The sequence below is a fragment of the Coturnix japonica genome, chromosome 27, assembly GCF_001577835.2.
Source record: "Coturnix japonica isolate 7356 chromosome 27, Coturnix japonica 2.1, whole genome shotgun sequence".
Lineage (NCBI taxonomy): Eukaryota > Metazoa > Chordata > Aves > Galliformes > Phasianidae > Coturnix > Coturnix japonica.
This window is the reverse complement of record NC_029542.1, coordinates 611,968-637,666: the sequence shown is the minus strand read 5'-3', so window position 1 is coordinate 637,666 and position 25,699 is coordinate 611,968. Positions and strand designations below refer to the sequence as shown.

Below are 25,699 nucleotides of genomic sequence, written 5' to 3'. Positions count from 1 at the left end.
TGCTCCAGATTGTCTTTTGCTTTTTAAACCCTGAACAGTACCAGTATTCTGTTGCATGTTAAAAACCCATCATCGTAGCTCATTGATCCTTACTGAGTTCCTTCAAATCATCTTTTTTTCAGTGATTCATAATAATAATTCAGCAGTATTGAGGTACTGACCTTTCTGAGCTATTTTAACATGATACGAAGTTGCACATTTTTAGCTTTCCTTAGCACAAATTCTCATTAGCTGTTCCTTTCCTGCCTGCATTGCTGGTAATACTGCTGTTGTTTTAGGATTTATTCACTGTGGGATAAGTCCCAGTTCTACCTTCTGGCAAAGCCACTTGCTTGTTTATCACCAAGAGGGTAGAAGGATTGCAATGTTACTCATCAGCTTCATAGTACCATTAACTGCTCTCAGGATGAAACCACTTTATTGTTGGCAGTGTATTAAAGATACAGCAGAATATACAAATTCAAACAGAACATGGAGCTTCTGGACCAAATGACTCGTTGGAGCACAACACACTCTGAGAACCAAACTTCCAGTTGTCTTTGTGGCATTATTTTCATGCTATGCTACCTGGGAGGCTGCATCATGTACTAAAGAAAATCTGTTTTATTTGTGTGTAGATGGATCCTGAGTATCGGGTGAAGAAATTCTTGGCTCTTCTGAGAGAAGAAGGAACGTAAGTTCTCTTATTTTAAAGCATTGGTTAAAATTCTGTCCTCTGGTCAGAAATATGACTGGTGATTTTTTTAAGGGTGTATTTGGTGTCACTGTTGACACCTCTGGTACAGAAGGGCTTTCAGATCAGTTTTCCATACAGGTTATGGGAGGGGGAGGTTCTGAAGACTTTGAGAACCTGCATGCCTGAGTTCTCAGATGTTGGGCCATAACTGAAGTTAAATGAAAAGCGACTCTGCTAGAGCTGAAATCCATTTATTTATCTAAAAATTTGAATTTGGATTTCTTATTTTTTTTTCCTCTCCAAGAGGATGCCCTGCCCTTTCCCCTGTAGGTATCACAGGGAGTAGTTGAGCACAGTGGCATCTACTAGAAAATGACTTTCTAATGCACGTAGAATGCTGGGGGAGCTCACAGTAGTGCTTGTCCTGCCTGCCTTTGTGTGGGTCCCAGTGTGTGCTTGATGCTTTTATACCTATGTGTGCTTTTTAATGGATTTTGTTTCTTTTCCAAGAGTTCCCTAGACTGAAGACGGACCAAATGCAAGATCAGCAGCTGGAAAAGTGACCAACCTGGAGAATATACACTGGGATCTTTACTCTTCTGTCTTCAACACACTGGACAAAGTGAAACGCTCCCCTTTTTCCAAGAACCCAATGTGGAATTTGCATGTTTAGTGCAATACAGTATCTTTATTCTTTGTCTTTAATATACAGATATCATGTGTCTTCTAGAACACCGTGCTTCTGTCTCTGTGCAGGCAAGGCTGCGTTCTCATTTGATTTTAGCATGGGGGAAATGTTCTGTAAGTTTTGAAGCTAACGCTCACTTATGTCCAGCATCCAGTTATTACAATAGGAAAGAAAATGTGACTTCTAGTAAATCCTGTGGTGAAGGCTTATTAAAGTACTCCTCCGTGTTCTGATTTGATGAATGCTTTCTTGTTCAGTTATACCATTCTCTGCCTCACCGAACACTGAGCAGGGCTGCTAACCCAGAGTCAGTGACCACAGTATTGAAACTCCAGAATTTCCAGAATGCAAATACCCATTTTTCTTTTCTGCCCAGGTGTTTTCTGGCTAATGATAATAAGGACTGGAAGGAGGCAGGGAAGTTTGTTGGTCAGAATGGAGGAAGAAACTTCCAAATCCATTTTTAAAAGCATTGAAACTTGTTCTTAATTCAAAAACAGGCTTAGTGGTGTTGATTCCAACCTGAAAGCTCTGCATTAGTGAGCTGTATATGATGGTTTTGGCACTAGTTGGCCTCACTGCATCCCAATTTTCTGCCACATTACCAAAGGATGAAATTCCTCCTTGGAGATGAAGCTCTGTGGATGCACGAGATGTGCACTGCCACGTTTTCGCACTTAAACTAAGGAATGTATTGAACTTTGCTACATGGTCTTTCCCCAGTAGTCACTGCGTCAATGAGGTGCTGTTATGATGACTGCACAAGGATACTTCCCTCTGGTTCTTTGGCTCCACATGTTTAATAAGGTTCATGGAACATACCTCAATTTGGTGGGGCATGGAATCAAAGCCATTTATGAGGTGTTAGTCAGTGTAGCTTCCTTGACTTGACAGGACATGCTGTTAAGGGCTAGCAGCTTGTATCCAGTGAGGTGTTCCCAGGGAAGGAGGGTGCTTTGCATTTTTTCAGGCCCAAAGGTGAAGGTACTGCAGTTCTTATTGCATACTTACGGCAATCAGAGTCACTCCACTCTGGTTTCTTTTTTCCTTTGGCAGTGCTGTTGTATTGTGATGACATTGCGAGTCCCAGTGGTTATTATTCCCTCTCATTTTGTGTATGATCTTGTGAGTTTGTTTGTTCCTTTCTTTCCTCTGCTAGTCCTTGTGACAGCAGCACTCGTTAACTTATTTCAGAGTAAATGATGTAAACCTTATTGTGTCTATGTCCAGAGCTATATTGATGAATAAATATCTTGATCAGTTGCACATGAATGGATTCAATAAAAAAGCACAACTGGGAGACATCCGTGTCTTTGGTGTTAGTCAAACAGAGGTATCTATCTAGAGTGCTTGAAGATGACTTGCTTATCTCCCTTGTGTCAAGGAAGGAGGCTGTTTGTAGCAAGATGGGGTCAGTCTGTTTAGGGAAATTATTTAGTGGGCATGATGGTAACGGTTCAGTGGTTGAAACTTAGTAAATCTTAGTGGCCTTTTCCAACCTTAATATTCCAAGACAGAAAAATGAATCCCAGGCTGCTGCTGAACAGTTTGTACTGAACATGGATAGAACAAATAGGTCCCAAAATCTGGATAGCTTGGCCACAAGTAGACCACGAGTAGTGTTAGAGCTGGCCAAGAAGGCCATTGTAGCCCACCCAATCCATTCCGCCTTTATGGACCACGCACTGCCTAGGAAGCCTCAAAGGTGTGAGTGTGTGAATGGATGCTGCATCACTCCTCAAGAAATCCAAGTTGGAAAACATGAGTTGATGTGCTCAACCTCTTCTGTGGGTCTCCATTCAAGCAGCTTCCTGCAGGTGGCAAAAGAGAATGACTTGCTGTGCCTGGGCAAGGGTGGTTTTATTGTGAAAACTGGGTTGCCTTGAGCTGCATTGGCCAAATTCTTCATCCCATTCCTTATTCTGTTGGAAAGTGCTGGGGTGGCTTTTCTGGGGATGAAAAGATGTGAGGGATCCTGGTAAATCTAGTGGTGTATGCATGCTGTGAGGTGCCACTATGGCTGACTGCTAAGGTTTCTGTTGATGATCTCATGTATTGGCTGTTTTCTACCATCAGTCTCTTACTTTTGTGCGACTGTCACTGAGCATAATGGAGAAGAGCCACCATTCCCATCATGGCGCAGAACTTAAAGGACTTTGAGGCAAACGACACACGCTGGGAAGTGCATTTTGGGTTTTTTTTTTAACCTTCTTTTTAATGACGTACCACAAAAAAAAAAAAAAGCAAGTTGAAATATATTTTTCTCCAAATATATATATTTATATAATATATAATCTTAGTTAACTCAAGTATATACATTGTATAATAAATAATGCTTATAAAAAGAGAAATTTTCTGAATATAAAATAAAAAAACAATCAACTTCTACAACTTTATAGAAAACTTTGGATACAGCAGATTGATGGAAAAAGATCTTCCATTCAGTGCTAGAATACCTGACTACAGTAAAATAATTACAAGGCAATAAATGTTCTATTTTAATATTAAATACCTTTTCTTGATTAAAAACACAAAGGAACAATGAAACAACAACAACAAAAAAAAAGAACAAGAGGGATTTTGTTGACAGTCAGGTACTTGGACTCTTTCCAGACACGGAGTTTTAATATATACGTTAAATAGGATGCAGATCAGATGGCTGATTGCTGAAATGCGGAGGCTTCGTGGAGCTCTCCTGTGGTCTTTGTTTTAGAAAACAAATGCTTTCAAATCTGGTGGCTCTGCAGAAGAGGGACTGTGGATTTTGGTCTGCTTCACTCCAGACACGGGTTTGAGTATTGCGCTCTCTATACGAGGAGGGGTCTTTTCACCCATTTTATTGCTCTTTCAGGAGAACGTGCTGCTCTTTCCCATGGGCAAAGAAATGAATGAGTAGAAAATGCAGCTTTAAATGTTTTTAGATATTTTTTTGCAACTTCTCTGTCAAACCACTGCCACGTGAGAGTCCGCACCGGAGCTCTGCTACGTTATCCTTGCTGTGAAGGAGCCTGCCAGGAAGGGTCAATACACCACATTAACATGAGCCCCAAACTTGGATGGATGTGACCAAGGAGCACTGGGAGGGCCAAGAGCACTTGGATTTCTTTCTGCCGTCCTCTGAAGTGTGAGGCCACCGTGCTGGGGTGAGGAGCCCCTGGCCCTGCTCTGGATCAGCCTCCCAGCAGCAGCTGACCTACAACATTTACTTGCAGGTATGGACATCGTAGACTCGTATGCATTCCTGGCAGCTCACATAGCAGCACCAGTGGAAGATGCAGTGGCACTTCTCCTTCCTTTTTTCAGTCCTGGTGTTGTGGCCCCGTCCGCAGCACAGCAGGTCACAGCCATCAATCCCATGGGAGGTGACATTGCATGTTCTGTCCCTTGTCCCAAAGGAGCCCGTCTCTGGGTTGGGCTCACAAAAATTTGGGGAGTTCTCATAGTAAACCAAATCCCGCTCTGTTGGTGGCTTGAAAAGAGCATATTTAGCCCGAAGAGTTTCTACCCAACCCCGGGATTCCCGGTGCTTCTCCACCACCATCTCGGAAGCGCTGTCGTATTTATCCTTCAGGTAATCACCGATCGCCCGAAAGTCGGGCTGTGCCCACCAGCAAGTCTTGACTTCGCAGCTTCCTGAGAGCCCGTGGCACTTGCACTTCAGATGCATGTGGTCCAGAATGGTCTGTGCAGGAGAGAAAACAGTAAATGAGGGATTGTGCTCCTTGGGTTGTCTATTTCAAAAGGTCAACTTGGATCCTAAACTAAACCTTAAGGGCAGATAGTGTTTCTTCTCCTCTTTATTATTACAAATTACACAGAATATTTGAGACTAAATGGTTGTCCAAGCTTAAAATACAGCAATCACCTTCTTTCTCCCCAGCCTCCCTTGAAAGATATCATTAATTTATCTAGGAAAGCAGCTATTCATATGTCATCCTAGAACATCTCAGCGTACACTGACACAAAATGGGTTAAGAAATGATGTGTTTCTTAATGTTATTCCTTACTTTAATATTGGAGTGGAATAGTCATTAGACAGGGCTAGGTTGCTCAGTCTTTGCATGTGTGAAGTAGAGTTGCTTTGTGAATAAGTGGACCTATTGGTTAGTTGATGTTTCCATTCGTAATTACCTGAAGGAGGCTCGTTGCCCTCTACAGCTGCCTGGAGGGAGGTTTTATTGGGTGAGGTTGGTCTCTGCTCCAGGTGACAGCAAAAGGATGAGGGGGAATGGCCTGAAGTTGTATTCATGCTAAATTTTAGGAGAGACTTCTCCAAAAAAGTGGTGAGGTGTTGGCACAGGGAGGTGGTGGAGTCACCATCCCTGGAAAGGTTAAAGAACCTTGGAGTTGTGACAACTAACAGATATGGCTCAGTGGGCTGTGTTGGCGGTAGGTGGGTGGTCAGACTGGGCAATCTCAGCAACTTTTTCCACAACCTGAATGATTGTATGATTTACATTCCAAGCCTTTTTCAACTGGATTCAAACATCTGAGCTGAGCTTCGTCTAGAAAGCACAGGCTAATGCATAGAATCATTAGGTTGGAAAAGACCTCCAAGATCCCCATGCCCAACCCTGCCCACCCCCAGCAAACCCACTGACCACTTACTTCAGTGCCATGTCCCCGTGGCCCTTGAGCACCTCCAGGGAGTGACTCCACCACCTCCCTGGGCAGTTGTGCCAACAGCCCACTGCTTTTTCAGGGAAGAAATACTTCCTAATACATCCTGATACAGGTGGTTGTGAGTGGGAACTTTGGTGGGAGGCATAAACATCTATGTTGGGGTATGTTTCACTGGATACAAGTGATGGAGAGCTGCTCTAATCATCTGTGTATCTATTCACAGAATGTTAGGGGTTGGAATGGACCTCCGGAGCTCCCACAGACCAGGTTCTGTACATCAGGGCCTCGCTGAGGCTGGCGCTCATGAGCTGCCCATGCAGCTTGGTGCCTGTGGAGCACTCACCGTCCTCCCGGCCTCATTGTTGTGCCTGTTCATGGCCGAGCGCGCGTCCGGACGGTTCTCTCGAGCATCTGCAAATTCCCGGGACACCAACACCCCGAAGTCGGCATCCTCGCTGCATCCACCCCATTTCCAGCCCTCTCCTGGAGGCCCTTTGTGGTGGGAGTCACAGCCGCAGATGGTGGACGTGCCCTCGGCACAGGAGCGGGTCACAGCGAAGGCAACGCCAGCTGATGCAATGGCGTGGACAAATGCAGACTCTCGTGTGGCTGGGAAGGAGCAGAACCCATATGGTTACATGCCAAGTAATGCTTTGTTCCTTCCCAACCTCTTTCAAAATCTCAGTAAGACACAGCATTATTTTACTTCTTTTTCTCTGAGCTGCCCTTTGAAACACATGGGTGAAAGTGTGACTAGCTGAAGGAAAGAGTTCCAGAGTCACTAACAAATTACTTGGCCTACTGGGAGGTTTCCCTGTTCATGGCAGTGTTGGAAGTAGATGATCTTGAAGGTCTCTTCCAATTCAAACCAGTCAAAGATTCTGTAGCGATATTTCATATTTTCTGGTCTGGAAACCCAAAGAGGACACAGGGACTCAGCCCAAGGAGAGATGAAGTATATAACTATAGATTCATAAGGTTGGAAAGGCCATTGACATCACCCTCTCCAACCATCAACCCAAGTAGGATCATAGAATTGTAGAACTGTAGAATCATTGAGTTGGAGGGACCCTTTGAAGGCCATCTAGTCCAACTCCCCTGCAGTGAACAGGGACACCTACAAGTAACTGCTGTACATTAGGAATGGGGAAAAGGCTTCAGATGATGCAAGGTAGACCATGGCAGTGCAAAGCCTAAGGGCTAGTAATTACAGTTAAATGTGTCTAAACTAAACCAAGTAACTTCACAGCAATGGGTGCTGTTAGCCACTAAATTAACCTTGCAGCTGCTATTTAATTAGTGATTAATCCCATAGGGAATCAAAGCAGGTGAATCTTCAGTGTGATAAATCAGACAAAGCTCAAGTCTGCGTCTGTTGGCATGCTCCAGGTGCACAGTTGCAGTGAGTGGATTTTGATAGGCTCAATGAGAAAATCCTGACAGCACTGAATGCTGAAGATGGGGATAAATAAGTTGCCTAGTATGGCTGGTTGGATGGGAGTTAGGGGTGAAAGCGTGTGTGGACCCACAAAGAGATGAAGGTGCAATGGGTTTTCTGAACTGGAGTATCTCTGTCCATCACCACTTCAATTTTGTGACCCAGAAATGATGGGCAGTTTGGATGGCAGCAGCTGAAGTGCCATGATGGGTGACTCTTCATCACACCCAAATCAGCATCTGGTATGAAACTATCAAGACAGACTTTCTTGTCCTACTACTTCCAGACAAAACACAGGAGATGTTAGAAGCATTTAAACCCAATGCTATATTGGAATGTGGCTCAGTTGAAGCTCTCTTTGGCAGTTCTTGGTTGAAATTGCAGAGCACTTTCTGGAACAGAAGTACAGAGCTCTTCAGTCCATCAAGACTTGGCCATGGAGAATGAAATGCAGGACTGATTTCCCTGTATCAACGCAGATAGGGGTCAGTAAGCTGTATGGAGAATGAATGCAGAGAACTGGGAGGGGCCACCAACAGTCATTGAAGACCATGTCATAGCTTCAGAGAATGGAAAGGGGGATGGCTTTGTACACTCCTGAGCTAAGAAATAAATGGTGGCTTTCCCATCATGAGGCCCTTGAATTTAATGTCACCTCATGCTGGTGCCAGGCTTGTCTCATAGTGCTCTCTATGTGGATGGGTGGAAGGGTCTGTCTCTCTGGGTGCTGGAATAGCTGAAGGTGAAACTGGGCTGCCACTGAACCATGGAACTGTAGAATATCCCAAACCCAAAGGGACCCACAAGGATCAGAGTCCAACTCCTGGCTCAACCCAAACCCAAACCCTATAGCTGTGAGCAGTGGTGTGTTTTTTTTTCACTTTCTATAATTCAGACTCTTCTCCCTTTTCCTCACTGGCTCCAATACCCCAGCAGAGACCCTTCCTCCATCTACTGAGGGAGACACCACTGGGGGCTGTGGGGCCACAGGTTGAAAATCACTGCTCCAACTCCAGTTTTCCAGCCAGACAAAAGCTATTTGGGTGGGCTGTGGTCTACAGCAGATCAAATTAGATGGGCTGGTGAGCCCTCCAGGTCCCAAGCCAGGACAGAAGGGGAGGACACGAGCCCCTCTCCTTGCTGACGTGCCATCATGTTCCATCATGGGGTTGAAGAGCAGTGGGCGTGGGATGAAGGGCACGTTTAGTAGGGCTCGCCCTAAGGAGCACGGTGGTGGTGGGTTCCTACACATGAGCCCCTCAGCACCCACCCTGGTCCATACCCGACCCCAGCCCATGGCAGCTCCTTGTTTGGGCAGGGACAACCGCATCGCCTGGAAATTCTCCCCTTGGGTCCGGGCAAGGAGCCGGGAGAATTTCCCAGAGATGAAATGAGGGAGCACAGTTCCCAGAATCAGGGGAGGGGCTGGCGAGGGAGGATTAGAGCGATCTTGACAGTGCACCACTGCGACTGTCTCCCAGCCGGGCCCGTTACCTGCTGGGACACTCAATTTGCCATTGTTCCCGCGGTGTCACACTGTATTACCAGCATAATGCAGAATGTTTCCGCCGGCCAGCGTACCCACGGCACAGAGCACTGGCATTCCCCAGGAGCACCTCGTAGCAACGGGGCAATGTTCCCCTGTCCTGCCGTCACCCTCCAATCCCGCCAGCCGGGCTGGGAAATCCCTATTGATGGCTCTCCCCAGCCCCCCGCCACCGGATCAGAATGGCTAAAGGGCGTGTGAATGGTGCAGCAATTTGAAACGACCGCAGTGCTGGGATGGTATCGCTCGCCCTGCCTCACAGTAGGGGAGGAAGCTTAGCTCTTTCTCATCGGTATAAGCTTATTTTTCTCTCTCCCTCTTCTCCTTTCCCTCCCCCTCCCTTTAAGCTGTTGAGTTTATATCAAGACAGCCCCTGATCCCACACACCCCCGTTTAGATGCAAATGACTGCGAGTGTCATGGCTGAGAAAAGCCATGGGTTATCTTGGTGCGGTCTGCCTTTTCACTGCTCATGTCAGGGGCTTAGCCGAGCACAAGGACCCCAAAGGCAGCCCAGGCCCAGCTGCCTTTCCTGCACCTGGCCCCGCCACACTGAACAGAGGGGTTGGTGCCACCAAAAATGGGCTGGAGCTACCCCAAGGCTGAGGAGCATCTTTGGTGGCACCTGGAGAGGGACAGCGAGTGCTGCCCTGAAGGAGTCAGGGAGAAGCACCAATCCCTGCTGCTCACGGCATGGAATCGTAGAGTCATTAAGGCTGGATGAGGCCTCTAGGGTCATCAGGTCTGACTGCTCACTTAGCACTGCCAGGTCTAAGTCACAGAATCATAAAGTTTGGGCAACACCTTCCAGGTCACTCAGTCCAACCCCAACCCATCCCCATCATGACCACTCACAGAATCATTACTGTTGTAAAACACCTCTGAAATCACCAAGTCAAATCCCAGCCCATCACCACCATGGCCATTCATAGAATTATAAAGGTTGGACAAGACCTCCAAGGTCATTGAGTCCAACCATTAACCTCTAAAGCACATCCCTACATATCTCTTAAATACCCCCATGGATGGGGACTCTATCCAACCTCAACCTCCCCTGGCTCAACTTGAGGCCATTTCTTCTTGTCCTATTGCTTGTTCTTTGGAAGAAGAGATGTACCCCATCTCACTATGACTTCACTGAGGCTGTTGTAGGGAGCAATAAGCTCTCCCTGAGCCTCCTGTTGGCTCAGCCTTGGCTTTGGTGTAGGACTTAGCTGGAAGAGACATCATCTTTTCATAAAAGCTGACCTTGTTTTAAGAAGAAAAGGGAGGGAGGAGAGGGGAAAGCAGGTTTTTCCTTCCTCCTTGTCCTAACGCTGCCCCAGACTGCACACCTGCAGAATAAATCACGTCGGAGGATTTGCTTGTAAAAACATGATCTTAGCCCAGATTCTGGGGTTGCATTGTGTTGGTTTTTCTTTGGGTTTTTTTTTTTTTTTTTTTTGGTAGAAAAAGAAGACATGCAAAAAAGCAAACCTGTAGAAAGCTAAGAAGTGGCCCTAGGAAATGAAAGGCTCGCCAGCTACAGCAAAACCTCCACGAGCTGGAATTTTGGGTAGGGCTGTTGGCACATGGATGGAAACCGGGTTGATCTGGGCAGAGCTCTCAGTGGGTCGGTGTTCAGCAGCCCATCAGTGGGTTCATTTCCATTGATAAGTCACTATTTGATCAGCTCTACACCAAACGCGCTCAATGATTTTTCTCTGTCAGAATGAGTTCAGAGCTACGGGTGATATTTTGCTTTGTCAGCTCAGAGTGTGTGGAGATGTTGAGACTTGTCTGCATGTGGGGCTGTGCTTCAGTCCCCACAGCTGAAAGAACCTGAAAATATTCTTCATAAATTCAAAGTTCAGCTTGCTCATTAAGGGGAGAATAGTTCACATCCAAATTTTTAGTGCTTTAATAATGACAGAAGTGGTGGTGAGAGATTTTTTCAGTGCCTGAGTGCTATAATAATTCTTTCATAATGTGCTTAAAGCTTTTACAATAGTTTGAAGGAAAGTTAAAACCTTCTGATCTTGTAAGTGTTGACATTTAGGACATGTATTTATTAGGCAACAAGTTACAGTGTAAAAAGGCTTCGTGACATTTGATTGTTAATGTAGCAGTTATCTCAAAATCATCCTGGCAGAGCACAAAGGAACTGAATCTTATGGTCACTATTAGCACTGAAATGGGATGGGCTGGGCTGGCATAGGAAGAGAAGGGATGCGATGGGATGCGATTGAAAGGGGTGAGATGAGACAAGATGGAATAGGATGAGATGAAATGAAATGAATGGGATGGGTGAGAAGGAGATGAGATGTGTTGGGATGAGATGGGTTAGGGTGAGTTGGGATGGGATGGGATGGGATGGGATGGGATGGGATGGGATGGGATATGATGGAAGTTGTATCTACTATATGACTCTGTTTTATGGGAGGTCTTGGTTTCTGAGCTGGATACCATGTGAGATGTGGAATCTGACACCAAAGTCCTCCAGCAGTCTCGTTTCAGACCAGATTTGGCTGCTGTGTTTCAGGTACACCCAACATCTCACTTTTCTCAGTTTAATGCCCAGGCTGTTGGGATTTCCAGCCTTTTTCTGCAAGTTTCCAGAGTACCTGGTTGGTGGATCTAGGGAGATGGGCATTCAGTAGGGAAATCATGAAGAAGAGCAGGAACTTGTGTTTGGAAAGCCAAGAGGAGATGAGAGGACTCTGCCTGCCCCCCAACCCCTGGCTTTGCTGTTTACCTTTGTCCAGGACAGGCCCAAAGATGGCCAGGCTGTCATCGATGGTGGTGCAGTTCCAGCGGCGCCCTCGGAACTGGTGCTGGCACTCCTGGATTCCCAGCTTCACCCCCTCGGCCACGCTGGGCATGATCTCAATGTAGTTGCGGCAGAAGCGGAGCTGCTTGGGAACAAGGCCAGGGATGGAACCACAGAGGATGGGCTGGGACCCCAGGGAGCTGTACTGCTGGCCGAGAGCAAGAGACCTGCAAAGGAGAGAGGGCAGTGTGAGGTGTGGGAAATCAGCTGGCACTTGTGCCAGGAGAGGTTCTGGTTGAGTTTTAGGAAGAGAAAAGGCACTGGAATGTGAAACTGGTGGAGTCACCACATCTGGATGTGGTCAAGAACTGTGATTATGGCACTGAGGGAAAGGGTCAGTGGGCACGGTGAGGCCAGGCTGGGGTCTGACTTGGGGATCTCACCAGCCTTCATCATTCTATGATTCTGTGACTCTATGAATGGGCATAGTGGGGATGGGTTGGTGGTTGGACTTGGTGATCTTGGAGGTCTGTTCCAAACTAAATGATTCAGTAATTCTATGAATCTGTGATTCTGATACCCAGCTCAAGTGCCAAGACTGCAAGGGAGCAGTGATGGTTTAGAAGTCTCAGTCAGTTCCCATTGCCATTTCTCCCGATGTCAAACAAACAGATGAGTGTCCTCAAAAGAGCAGGGGGAGAAAATACAGAGAATAAGGGCTCATTTGTCCCCCAAGTACCCATGCTCAGGGTGCTGCAGCCCTTCTTTGACATCCTGGGTCCCATGGACCAGTGACTTCCTGTATAGTCACAGACACAAAGATGGAACAAAACCTGTTCCAAATCTGGATCTGAGATGCCAGGGACACATCCTGGTGGGCTTTTGTGTGCTTGTGTGAGAGCATGGCGCACGACAGAAGGAGCATGAGTGCCTATGGCAAACACATGGGAAATCCCTTTTTTTCTTTCTCTGCTTAATCCCTTAAATCTCTCAGGAGTCCTGACACTGTCTGTCAGGCCAGTGACTCCTTTTGTTCCAATGGCCCGGAGTTAGGATCCAGATGACCTCCATGGCTCCCATTGGCCAGGAATGAGGTTTAGGAGCCCTGGAAGGAAATGGTCTTGTGCAGACCAAATGGCATCATTCTTCCTACATCCTTCCCTTCTTTTATCCTCCCTTCCCATCTTTCCTCCTCTTTTTTTTCCTGTTTTCTCTTTTCTCCTCTTCTTTCCCCTTTTCTCCTCTTTTCTTCTCTTTCCTCCTCCTTTCTCCTCTTTTTACCTCCTTGTTTTGCCTTCTTTTCCCCTGTTTTCCACACTTTCCCCCTATTTTCCAAACAAACTCATCTTCTATTTTGGCCAAAGTTTGGAAAATCCATGATATTGAGAAAAATTTGACCTAAAAGCCTTTGAAAGGAACAGGGTTTGGCCAGTTTGGAGCTGCGCTAAAGCATATTATGTCAAGTAGAACATGAATATTTTTAATTCTCATAATTTGCTGACAACAGCCCTTTGTGCACACAAATTTTTGGGTTTGTCTAAAGATCAAGAGCAGAACGAGGGATATTTTTGCAAGTAAAAACATGCCATATATATGCACATATGAGCTTGAGAAACGCCAGGTCTCGACTGAATAGGCAAAAAGACAACAAAATTAGAATACACAATAGTGCAGTTTGCTAGTGAACTGCCTAATATAAGTGAATCTCATGCCGTTGCTCATAAATCACTCACTATTTAATCTCTACTGGACGTGACTTGAGTTTTGATCTTTTCTGTAGAGCGTCCAGGAACCTTTCTTAAACCCTTACAAATGCAAATGTTCACCCAGATTCACTCCCAACACTGTGGGTGGGTATAAGCAGAGAAAGAACCATCTGAGAACTCTCCCACAGGGACAGCTCAGGGTGCTCCAATCTCTCTTGGTCCCCAGAGCTGTGGCCTTCTGGGAAGTCCTGCAGTGATGCAGGGACTGCCCAATCAACATTGGTTGAACTTGCTGCATTGCTAAATTCTCTCATCACATAATCTTATTTAGCAAACGCTTGTGCTGCTTTGCCCTTGGTAATTGCATTTGGGAGATGCAATATTTATGGAAGGGGAGAAGGAAATGTCCTTCCAAAGCTCTGCATCAAACAAGTCCAGAGCACTCAACGTAGGTCCTCAGCTTCAACATCAACTTCAGGGTTGTCCAACCTTCTGGGAGAGGAGAAGACCTGAGGTCCATGTCTTCATGGGTCCATGTCCAAGGGTACTCCAGCCAGTTTCCTAAGGACTGAACAAGTCCTGTGACAGAACACTACCCTACTGCTAGTAGGGTGATGGGTCTGCAAATGCTGGGTTGACCCAGACAGTGTAGCAGGAAAAAAAATAGTTTATCTATATAAGGCAGATTTATGTGCTAAAATGGGTCAATTCAGGCAATGTGGACAAAGCACCAGTAGTAGATGGACAACAGAGGAGGCGAAAAGAGACTTGACATGTGTCAGTCTGTAGAAGCTGAATTGCTTGGAGTATTTAATCCCAGGGAGACACGGGTAATAAGAATGGCAATGGAGATGACAAGAAGGGAAATCCAAAGAAGGAAAACCAGGATGGTTGGATGTTGGATGGGGTCCACAGAGATGTAAACTTTGTTGTCTGTGGGCAATGTCCTAGTGACAGAACCCTAATTTTGGGGCAGGACCACCTCCTTATGCCATTGCTCCTGAGTACACAGCCCACAGTGGTCCAAGCATTGCCAGACAATAATTATACTTATTGCTTATCTGACACTTCACATGTAATGCTCCCTTCCATTACACATGCTGGCCATTAGATAATCTGTGGGGACAGCAAATAGCACAGTGTGACAGTGGTGCCATCTGATGTCACGGTGGCACTGAAGGACTTTCCTTAGTGGACATGGTGGGATGGACAGGTTGGAATTGGTGATCTTGGATATCTTCTCCAGCCTTAATGTTCTTTGATTCTATGCCTGGTCTGTATCCAGTCAGTGGTTGCTCTCAATGTCTACAATGCACGTCACTTTCTGGGCTATCCCAATATGGACTCAGCACCGTAGAGCGCTGGAGAGCATGAGAGAACTGGGCTGGGGCTGTCTAAAAGCTGCCTACAACTCCAGGTGAAGAAGCTGTAGATTTGATGGAGCCAAACTCTTGTAAGTTCTTGTAATTGACATTAGGAAAAATTCTGTTTGCTGGAAGGTGTGCCCCTGGGCCAGGTTGCCATCAAATTGGACGTCTCCATCATGGGGTTTTTGTAGGGTTCAGTTAGACACCATTGCTTGGGGTGGTGCAGTGATGGCACTGCCACAGAGGCAGATTGGGCTGTAGAACCCAAAGGTCCCTTCACATTGGAACAGTTGTTGGGATGATTGTAGAGGCAGCAAATCCCCATAACCCAACAGCTCTATGAAGGCACAGGGTGATGAATACCTCTAAAATAATCCAACAGGGTCTTGCTGCTGTCCATCCTAAGGATGGTTTTGTATTCCTGTTGCCATCATTGAGTTCTGGCCAAGTGTGTGCTGTCTTATCCAGTCAAGAGCACATGAAGCTGCAGAAAATAGAGTGTTTTAAGCCTCCTCCTTGTTGTAAATCAGATGTTAAACATGGAGAGGGGACAAAAGAGCAATAGCAGTGAGCTGAGGCAGTGGCTTATGTTGACAGTTTGATTGGTCTATTGGAAAGACTTCTGAGAGATTATTGAGTTAAAGTGGGGAGAGCGGTGAGATTAAGACTTTCTGTGCAGCAGAAGAGGGCGAGACAATGGCTGGTGAGTGGGAATTCAGAGCAGCAAAAGGCAAAGCACGAATGTAGAAGAAAAAGACAAATGTCCAACACTTACTGCAGATTCTCTAACGCTGGATGTCTTCAAATCCGCTCTATGCTTTTCTATTTGAGCCAATACAAATGAATTTCTCACCCACAGGGTAAAAAGATCGAATGCAGTGGTTGCCAAGAGGATTTTTTTTTTTTTTTTTTCTGGGTTAAAAGTCAGCTTAGTAATTGGAAACAATATGATAACTACAGACCACGTATGAACCTCAGTGCTGTAGTGCAGGGGATGGAGAAAGGATGCTGTGTTCCCAAAATGACCTTGCTGGAAATCCTCCCAATGCATCCTTCCTGGTATGAGAGGCTGAAGTGTTTCTCTTAAATTCAGTCTGAGGAAAGTTCATTTGTTCCTTGTGGAATTTTTTTTGCCCAGCAGTTCTTCTTCTAGACAGAAAAATATGTATTCCTGGACACTGGGATACCAAAAGGAGAGAGGAGAATGTGGAGCCAATTGTCAAGTGGAAAAGCACGAAATACCAAGGTTGGAAGAAGATGGTCTCCTCAGAGAGATGTGCTTCCTAATTATATCATCATTAAGGTTGGAAAAGATCTCCAAGATCATCAGTTCCAACTGTCAACTCATCCCCACCATGCCCACTCATAGAATCACAGAATCATAGAACGTTAAGGTTGGAACACTAAGATAATTTATTCCAACCATGCTAATGATAAACCTGACTCTCAGAATAGTTTAAAGAATATAGATGTAATACCATTCTTATTCTCCTTTTATGTCCCATATTGGACATTCTTGAAAATACTGTGTCATTCCATCAATGAAGGATTTTGAATAGGTACTATTGCAGATTTCTCTAGCTTAACTGACATTTATGTTTGGGAATGCTTTCTGCTCACCTTCAGATTACCATAGAACTCCGAGGAGGAGGTGGCCCTGGGTCTGCCCATTGGGTGGCCTTGAACATGATCAGCATTGCATCTTGCAAACTTGGAACAGAGCTGGAACACCAGCTTCGGTAGTTACTTTTGGAAAACTACAGCATAGTATGTAGAAGATTATGGAGAAAATCCTCTTCAAAAATTGCCCAAACACATCACAGACAAGAATATGTCTGGGAACTGCCAATGTGGATTTATCAATGGCAAATTGAAAATAATATCCTCATCAGACTGAGAAATGGTACGGGAGTGATGGATTGATCGTTGGACTGGATGGTCTTGGTGATCTTCCCAGCCATTCTATGATTTCATGTGCTGGTAGGAACTGGCTGAGGCTCAGAGAAAGCCAAGGAAAGTCCTATTTCTGGGTTGAGATGGTCCATACAGCTGGACAGGTCGGGCGTTGACTCAATAGAATGCACCTTTGCATCATGGTGTATTGTGGAGGGCAAGAAATCCATTATGGACATCTCCTTCTCTTCTAGTCACTCAGGCTTCCTTTGTTACAAACAGAAAATTATTCACTTTTAGAACATGATCCACTGACCCACTTTACCTGTTTGCTTCTGGATGAGATTCTGGGGAGCACAGTCTGGACATGCAGTCAGACACCTGGCTTTAAGCTGTGCCTACACATGGCTTTTACTCACTTTTGGTTTCCACGAATGTTGTCCACAAACCATGAAGAGTGATTTGAAGCCAAAAAGGCATTTCTCACACAAGCTAGCACAGGAAAATGTACCTTAGCCATAGAGCCAGAACCCTGCCCAATATTTACAAAGCTTTTCAGAACAGCTGTTTTGGAATCCTTGAATGGTGTGGACTATACAATGTGTTTCTCATTGCTCAGGAAGAATTTGATTATGACACCATGGATGGAGATGAAGGAGTCCATCAGCTGAGCATTCAGCTCTGCCTTTATGCAATTCTGTGTGGGTAGGTAAGTGATAGTTATAACCCAACTGAACAGGGTATCAGACAACCCACTCTATCTAACCCTGATTTGGGCAGGAGGGTTGTGCTCATCACCGTCTCTGATTTCTTCTCTCTCCTCTCCATATTCCCCCCAGTCTGGAACTGTACATACAGAGATGAGAATTGTTGAGGCCAACATGAGGCTGAGCCAAAAATGAACTTAATCTTCCTCATAAAATCATAGAACCGTAGAATCATGAAGATTGGAAAAGACCTCCAAGATCACCAAGTCCAACCTTGACCCATCCCCACCATGCCCACTAACACAGTGCCACATCTCCATGGTTTCTGAACACCTCCAGGGATGGTGACTCTATACCACCCTGGGCAGCCTGTGCTAATGCCTGACCACACTTCTGGAAAAGCTTTTCCTAACATTCAGCAAACACACTTTTCTGCTTTTATCACCTGACATTACCTGTCAGGAATCCTATCTTCTTATTGAGGGAATATCTCATTCCACAGTTGTCTTCCCTTTTCTCACACTTCACTCAACCACATTCAGTCCACATTCCAGTCCTTGGAATTGCCTCCTTTGAAGCAACAACCTTATCCTTTGCTACTGTCAGCCCTCCTTGCAGTCTCCATATGGTCTACTACCTTGAAGCCAGTCTCTTTCTGCATGACCCTGACCTCTATATCTGTTGTTCTCAGTGTTCCAGGAATTCTCAGTTCTACCAAGGAATCAGGGGAGGGACCTGAGTGCATGGACATGATGCATGGTCCAGCTGGAACATAGGGTCTCAAGTGGTCTTGTGTGAGCAATCCCTCCTCTTATCCTGGGCAGGGGAATTGGGCAAGTGGTGATATAACAGCCCATGAGCTTACTCAGGGTGCAGGGATCAGGGTCAAACCCGAGCCCTCCGCTGTGCCAACATTCCTTCTAATGTCAGAAGCCTTTGCTGTAGGACTCACCACAACAAAGGGCTTCAAAAAAGAGCAAGAAGATCCCTCCAGATTCCTATAATTTCCTCTTGTCTGAGCATGGCGTGAAGCAGACGAATCCACTGTTGCATCCCTCGCATTATCTTTGCTGACTGCCCTGTGGATTAGTGTTGCTGCAGCAACAGCACTTTTGTGAGATGAGCCCATTTCGGGAGAGCTGCTCCACTTTGGGTGACTCAGGGCTCTGTCATGGACTTGAAAGTGATTTGGCATCTGCCTCCACCTCTTTGTCTTGGCATCTCCCAAGGTTTGTCTCTGAGTTATTTGCTAGCCAGAAGGGCTAGAGCTGGGGGCAGGGCTGGGAGTTGGACTCTGCTTCTCTTCCTAACGATGCAGCCTGAATAAAGTTGCTGACGAGGATGCGTGTCCAGGCACTGGGCTCCTTTATGCCCCGTGTATCAGATGTAAATGTTATGTTCAGCAATGCCTGCTCAAAGCCATGTCACTCTCCATTTAGAAAACACAATCAAGTGATTCGCCATGGGAGAGAATGTATTTTGCAGGGGCCGCGATAATATGATTCACCCACAAATTTGCATAAATGCATATGATTTGCATATGCAAATTGGGGCTTCCAGGCTGTGACCGCAATAAACACAGCAATATTTTCAGCACTGCAGAGAGAGATACTGAAATTCATCTGAGATGCACTCCCTCTCCATGGCTGGGTGCTGGTAGGGCCCTCCGGTTGGGTGATGCTTTTAAGAGCCCTTGGCAATGGTGAACCATTAAGTGTTAAGTGCCTGATGTCTGGAAATCACCCACTGTGAGGCACTGAAGCTATCAAAAAGCATTTATTGAATGCATAGATGCTACAAGAACATCTGTTTTAATGCTGCTGATAGGAATGACCTCATCCACCCAACTGTCCCACACTTTGAGGCGTGATTTGGAATGGATGTTGTTGAGAATAAGACACCAAACTCTGTCACATCTGGATGAACTGGATCTTAAAGTGTTTAATGTCAGAGGTACCAGGGAAAAGAAAAGAGCTGAATCTTTTGGAGACAAGATCTACTACTGGTGATAGTGGTTTATGGTGGTGAAAAGTCAAGCTTCAGCCTGATAATCTCACTGGCAAGCTTGGGTTCTTCTGTCCTGAGCAACAAGCTTCTTGGGCACACTCCCATCACCATTCAAGATCTGTTTTACACTCACTTTATTACACACTGAATTTCCACAAGCTAAAAATACAAGGTAAATATTGTCTCCTTATCTGAAGCAACTCAGCACTTCTGGTTGCTTGTTCCTGTTGGCTTGTCCCTAGGATTTTCTCATTTTGTATTCCATCTTTGGAAAACATAATGATCAGACTGCAAAGAGACCTTGGGATCTCCTCTTTCATTGCCCATCAACCAACGTGTCCATAGAAATCTGACCAAGTGACTGAGCATCAAGTTGCAAAGCTTGCAGATATTGATTGATTCTACACGTCAGTCACTGAGGACCAACTGCAGAGAACTGTTCATAATAGAATCATAGAACCATTATGGTTGGAAAAGACCTCTAAGATCCCCAAATCCAACCATCCACCTACCACCAATACTGCTGACTAAACCATGTTCCAGTAATGTCCACTTCTAAAACAGCTGAGATTAAATGACTAACCTATATCAACTCTGTACAGATTAGGTGTTCTTAACCTGGAAAACTCTATCCATTCTTAAAAAGCTGATTATTGTCCAGAACATATACTCTGAAATGTCTTTTTAATCACTGTGGATCTGCCATTCTTTCTGGCTATTAGTGGGTATATTGAGCTCAACCGAGTTTAAAGCATATTGGGAAAATGGGTGGAGCGACAGGGACTTTCTATTAGGTGGTATAATATGAACTGCCAGGTAGAACTGGGATGTTGGCTTATTAATCAGAATCCTGAAGCCTGATATGACTCAAACAGAAGGCTGGGAATGGTGAGGATGGGTTGGGGTTGAACTTGATGATCATAGTGGTCTTTCCAACCTGAATGTTCTATGATTCTAAGCAGGAATCATAACCAAAACCAGGCAGAGTTGGACACCAAAATTATAAATCCATAACCAACAGACCATAATGCAATGGGTTAAGAATGTAGCTTTACAACTTTGAGCCAGGCCACAATAAAAGTAATAAAATAAAAGTAATTATTACAATGCAGTTAAGTACATTAATATGAGTGATACAGTGGGGGATACTACCAAAACAATGCCAGATCTATTTTGGTCTTACACCTTGGTATAAGATTTCAAATGAGTGATGGTACGGGACCACCATTTATGCAAAGGCTCAGTGTAGCACACAAACAACTCATTAAACATAAATCCCACATATTTGAGTAAAACTTATTAATCTGTTCATTACCAAAGTCAATGAACACAGAGGAAACACAACACAACAATCAGGTGGAAATCAAATATATGATTGGAATTGTATTAAAGAACATAAAAGTAACAACCAAACTGTTGAATGTCAGCAGTCAAGGGAAAGAAATTGAGTGGAAAACAGTGAAAAGGGGATGGCATAGTTGGGGTATGGAGTATCTATGGTAGATACAGGAGAAATGGATGGCTATGAGACATAGAAGTGGGATCGGGACAAGAAATTGGGTTTATCATCAGCTATTACTGACTCCTGTTCTAAACTTGAGAGATCTATTTATTGGAAAAAGTGCCAGTGCCTCACCAAATGTGATGCTCAGTGGCTCAGAGAAAGGATTTCTCACTCAAAAATAAAAGGTCCAAGTACTGAAAAGTACTTAATTACTTGATTGCAAGATTAATTAAAACCAGAAAGGTTCAGAGAACTGAAAGAAGACAAGTTAGCAAATCAGGAAACCCATCTTCATGAAAGAAAGGAAAGAGTTTAGTTCCTTTATCATGGAAAATGTGCTGAGTTCTTTCACAGATTCAGAGGTGGCAAAGGAACTGCCCCAACTATCTGTTAACCTGAAAAATTCAAGGAAACAATCTGAAATAATACAGCCTGACACCCCATATCTGACATTTCTTATTACACTCATATTGCTGTAATATTACCTCAGAACTTGAGTAATATTAAACCACATCTATTTGTAGATACAAAATAAACCTTAGATCAAACTAGCAAAATAAAATAAAATAAAATAGTAGTAATAATAATAATAATAATAATAATAAAAACAGAATTACATCTACCAGCAGAAGGCTAAAATTAAGCTGTTAAGCTTTGGGTAATTTAAGGAACTTAGGCTGTAAGTGTTTACATTGGATATGTGAATTATACAGCCAAATCCTTCCCATTTCAGACCCTTTAGGAAAATCACAGGTGATGAATGAGGTTATGGACACGTGCAGGGGCTGATCCACATCAGATTTACCTCACCCCTGAAACAGCCACTGGAAAACAGGTGTTTAAATGGTAAAAATGGTTTGGCTCTGTCTACAGATAGAAAGAAGTCAGATCACAGAGTCATGGAGTTGATTGAGTTGGGAGGGATCTTTAAAGGTCATCAGGTCTGGCATCATCCTTTCCAAGATCAGACTTGAAGTAGATCAATTTGGTCTACTTTATACCAAGGCAGCATCTTTCCATCAGCAGCAATTTTTTGGTGATTTGCATCCATCTGGATCACAACTTCCTGAGAGGTAAAAAATCCCTTTGCAATTCTTTCAGCGTAGTATTTTCAGAAGTGATTTATAATTCTTTAGAGCTACACTGGTCACAATTTCCATTTCCAGCTCTGATTAGAGCCATTTTCTTTAGGAAACTGAGAGTAAAAGTGTGCTTACAGAATGAATGCCAACACACTGCATTTCAAACCAGGCTCAACATGAGCCACAGGCTGCTGCTGGACCCTCTGTATCCTCTTGGCCAGAGTTAATGAGCCCCTGTTACCCCTGAAGTCACCCCTGAATTTCCCATGCTGTAGCATAGGTTCCCTTAGGCAGGCACTTAACTTTATCAAATAGCTGTTTTTAATAAAGGATTCAAATGGAAAGCAATCATCTTGCAATTAAAGGCAAGCGAGACGCTGAAAGCGAAAGAAAACAAGTCACATGTCACCTCAAACTGCACCTGTGTTTTAATGGTTTTCACTTCAGTGCTTTTCCTAAGGAGGAAGTTTCAGTGGGATGAGTGAGGATGTTATTAAATTTATATCTGCCTCTTCCTAAGGGCCCAATGCCACTGGGAGCCCCAGAGAGCTGCCAAAGCCTCCAGACTCTCTTGATAAGGATTGAATTAAATCTGATAACCTATGATGGGAAAAGCCTTTCTTCCCCCTGCTTAGAGATGAACAAATATGGGGCAGGTGTATGCGTTATGTGAGTGGCAGTTATGGGCAGTGATCTATTGACATGTTATTGACATGGTGTCCTTGGGAGCCATGAGAGGACTGGGGCTGAGTTTTTTGCCTTCTGCTTTCACCTGTGGCTCTGGATGTGGCCCCTTTCTCTAGGACAGAACCCTGCCAGAGATCTTCAAGCATCCTTGCCTCATTCAAAGGCGAATAACACTGATGGAAGAGGTGAGCATTCAGTGTTATTTACTGGAGTTGTCTTCTTAGGCCTCTAAGAACCCCTAAGAGGCACCTAAAAGGTCTGTTGGCGTGACCCAAGGCTGTGCATGCCAACTATGACCTTGCTGCACACTATTCTTTCATCTGAAGGGATAGGAAGAGCAGCAGTTCTGTGTCTCCACAGCCTCTTCACTTCCCTCCATAACCTCCATCTTTCCTTTAGAAATAGCACTCCGGGCAGCACAAACGTTAGACACATATCTGAGGAAGCGTATCCCCTGTTCATCGCAGGGGAGTTGGACTAGATGACCTTCAAGGGTCCCTTCCAACTCAAATGATTCTATGACTTCATGCTCACTCCCACAGGTAGCATATAGACAATTTTTCCCTTATCTGCCCCATTTGTTCCTTTTCACTTCTGTAGTATTAGGGTCAGGTATAGAAGAGTTGGCCCTATGGCCAAATGGCACAAATAGCTCCATCTAACTCATATCCCACCCAACCTGGATGGGTGTAGGAGCCCAGTGCAGGGCACAGAGCTGATGCTGTGCTCCATCTTTGCTTCCTCCCCATGTCCTGGGCTGTGAACAAACCGGGGCTCACCACCAAAAGCTGCCTGAAGACCAATGGATTGGGAACACCACATATCATGGGACCCATCCCCTGCCCTTTGGTCCTCTGTGGGTCTTTCATTTTAGTGCAGTGGAGATGCTCTGGCACTTTGGATAAAGCCATAATTACAGGGGAAAAAAAGCAGCCAGATGCAAATGTATGTAACAAAACAGCATGGATATCTTGTTTGATCCAATCCTTTTCCATGGACTCTGCTTGCGATGCCCCTTATATTTCTGTCCACCTTATGTGTCCTCTGTATTGTTCATTCTGGGCTGAACTTCAGGGATTGGAAGCAAGGCAAGGACATGGGGCAGGCACCTTTCTGCACCATCTTCTCCTGAAAACAAGGGGAGGCATTTTGCTACCGGGGATATTTTCATAGGAAAAATCAGATCTTTTTGTCCAGGAGATTTGGGTTCCTCACTCAGAGAATCCCATTGCCCCGCGCTGTTCTGGGGCGTTTCATTCTTTGGGAAAGCATGCTGTGATTTAGCCATTTCACGAACCTGCAGAGCTGTTAAATGCTTCCTGAGCATTCTCATTGTATTCTTGGTCTTTCTCTTTGGGAACTGCGTATTTTCATTCTCAATAAGCAGATTATTTTAAACATCAGCTTTCCGTCCGCATCCCTAAATACTCCCGGACATGGCAGTCCATTTCCAAGTTCACTCCCACCTACTTCTTGCCATCTCCATGTTGGCACTGAAACGACCTCCTTCAGGAATTTATTAATAAAAAAAAAGGACTTTTCTGGAAAATGATGGAAATAACCCAATGATCTCCATAGCACCAGTTCCAACCTCTCCTTCTTTGCTCTGTGGATCATTAGGTCTAAAGCCCCCACTTGGCACACACAGAAACTTAATGAGATATTTTCCAATGAGAAAATCCTACACGATAAAGAGGGAAATTAACTGAAATATTCTGTTATGCAATTGCTTGCTTAAAGGACCTCAAATGTTTTATTCTCTGTTTCTTTTCTGTTTTTAACTGCTTCCTTTGGCAAATGTGTTTATTCATATCGTTATTTTTATTTTTACAATTAGTGACTCAGGTTATTTATTACAAGATACAACCTATTCTTTCATTGTGATCGTTGTTAGCGCCAAAAAAATAAGTGACATTTCTGTAATTAGAAAGAACAAAACCCATCTTGGAGGAATTTTACTAACGAACATTTTCTCAGGTGCCATTTGCGTTCTCAAATCGTTTGCTGGACTAAATTCACAGAACAGAATGCAACAAAAGAAGAGAAAGAAGTCCAAAAAACTGCAGTGGCCAAAAAGAAAATAGAATTAATGTATTTTTTCCCCCCACACACCCTTTTTTGAAGGATTATTGGAAAGGAAGGAAACAGCTGCTAAACAGCCACGCAACAGCCAGGATTCCTATTGCACAAGAAAATAAAAGCACATCCTTCAACATCTCAAACAAATGCCTATCGCTACAGTGATGAAAATGGAGAAATTAAGAGTGGTGGGGAAGACTCCATTTGTGCAAGGGGAAATGTAGGCATCACCCTTTCAAAATCACCCCCAAACTTTTCATTAATTACCAGGCAAATCCAGAGAAATTAAGCTTAGAATTGAACATGCAATCACGGCCAGCTCGGGGTGAAAAGAAACATGCATGCACACACAGATCCCATAGCTGATAATTAATTAATTCATTAATCAATCATAGAGAGAGGGAAAAGGGGGGAAGGAATCTTACCACCAAATGGGGTAACCCGCTAAGACCTTTGTGCCATTGAAGAGAAAAGACAAAATTAATCCAAGCAGGTGGTAATCCATCAGTCCACGCTGGTGCAAGGGGGAAAATCGCCGCGAAGTTTTCAGCAAAACATTAAGTGTCAGAATGAAGAACAGCCCCCCCTTCCAGAAAAAAAAAGAAAAAAAAAAATTAAAAAAAAAAAAAATTAAAAAAAATATCAAAAAGAGTGAAACAAAGTCCCTTGAAGTGCGGATGACTTTGTGGCTTGTCAGAAACACACCTCTCCAAGCCTCTTCCCCGTAGATCATCCCAAAGCGTCTATTAAAAAGTGCAGGGCTCGGGGATGTCAGCCGGCAGCCAATCAGACTGCATGGCCCAAGGTGAGGGATGAGTCTCCGCTCAGCGCTGTCAATCATCTTCTCCTCCCCCTCCACCCCACAACTTTGTTCCTCGCTCCCACCGACACACCATCCTTGCAAGAGGCAGTGGGATTGGTGGTGGGTTTTTCCTTTTTTTTTTTTTT

General features: G+C 44.6%; 2 protein-coding genes across 5 annotated transcripts in view; one reads left to right on the top strand and one right to left on the bottom strand.

The window, feature by feature from the left end:
- The window catches only part of NSF (N-ethylmaleimide sensitive factor, vesicle fusing ATPase), a 55,710-nt gene extending 53,044 nt beyond the window's left edge, over positions 1-2,666 (top strand). For 2 of the 4 annotated variants that reach the window (XM_015885458.2, XM_015885456.2), the window contains 2 exons: positions 618-673; positions 1,189-2,666. In XM_015885458.2, coding sequence (XP_015740944.1) covers positions 618-673; positions 1,189-1,201 — 69 coding nt within the window. In that variant the 3' untranslated portion in view covers positions 1,202-2,666. Of the gene's footprint in view, positions 1-617; positions 674-1,186 lie in introns of all 4 variants that reach the window. The other 2 variants (XM_015885457.2, XM_015885455.1) reach the window with 1 other exon arrangement.
- Positions 2,667-3,628: 962 nt separating this feature from the next.
- On the bottom strand, positions 3,629-25,484 carry WNT3 (Wnt family member 3). The gene is made up of 4 exons (XM_015885459.2): positions 25,177-25,484; positions 11,705-11,946; positions 6,331-6,596; positions 3,629-5,046 (listed from the first exon to the last, which is right to left on the bottom strand). Exons 1-4 carry the CDS (start codon positions 25,482-25,484, stop codon positions 4,567-4,569), a joined length of 1,296 nt encoding a protein of 431 aa, XP_015740945.2. The 3' UTR covers positions 3,629-4,566.
- Between the last annotated feature and the right edge of the window lie 215 nt (positions 25,485-25,699).

Excerpts from the sequence above, each read along its gene's own strand:
- WNT3 (XM_015885459.2), bottom strand. The coding sequence starts at position 25,484 with ATGATCTACGGGGAAGAGGCTTGGAGAGGTGTGTTTCTGACAAGCCAC. Across the intron at positions 6,597-11,704 it reads TGGGCCTGTCCTGGACAAAG|CCACACGAGAGTCTGCATTT; the intron begins GTAAACAGCAAA and ends GCTCCTTCCCAG. Across the intron at positions 5,047-6,330 it reads ACAATGAGGCCGGGAGGACG|ACCATTCTGGACCACATGCA; the intron begins GTGAGTGCTCCA and ends TCTCCTGCACAG.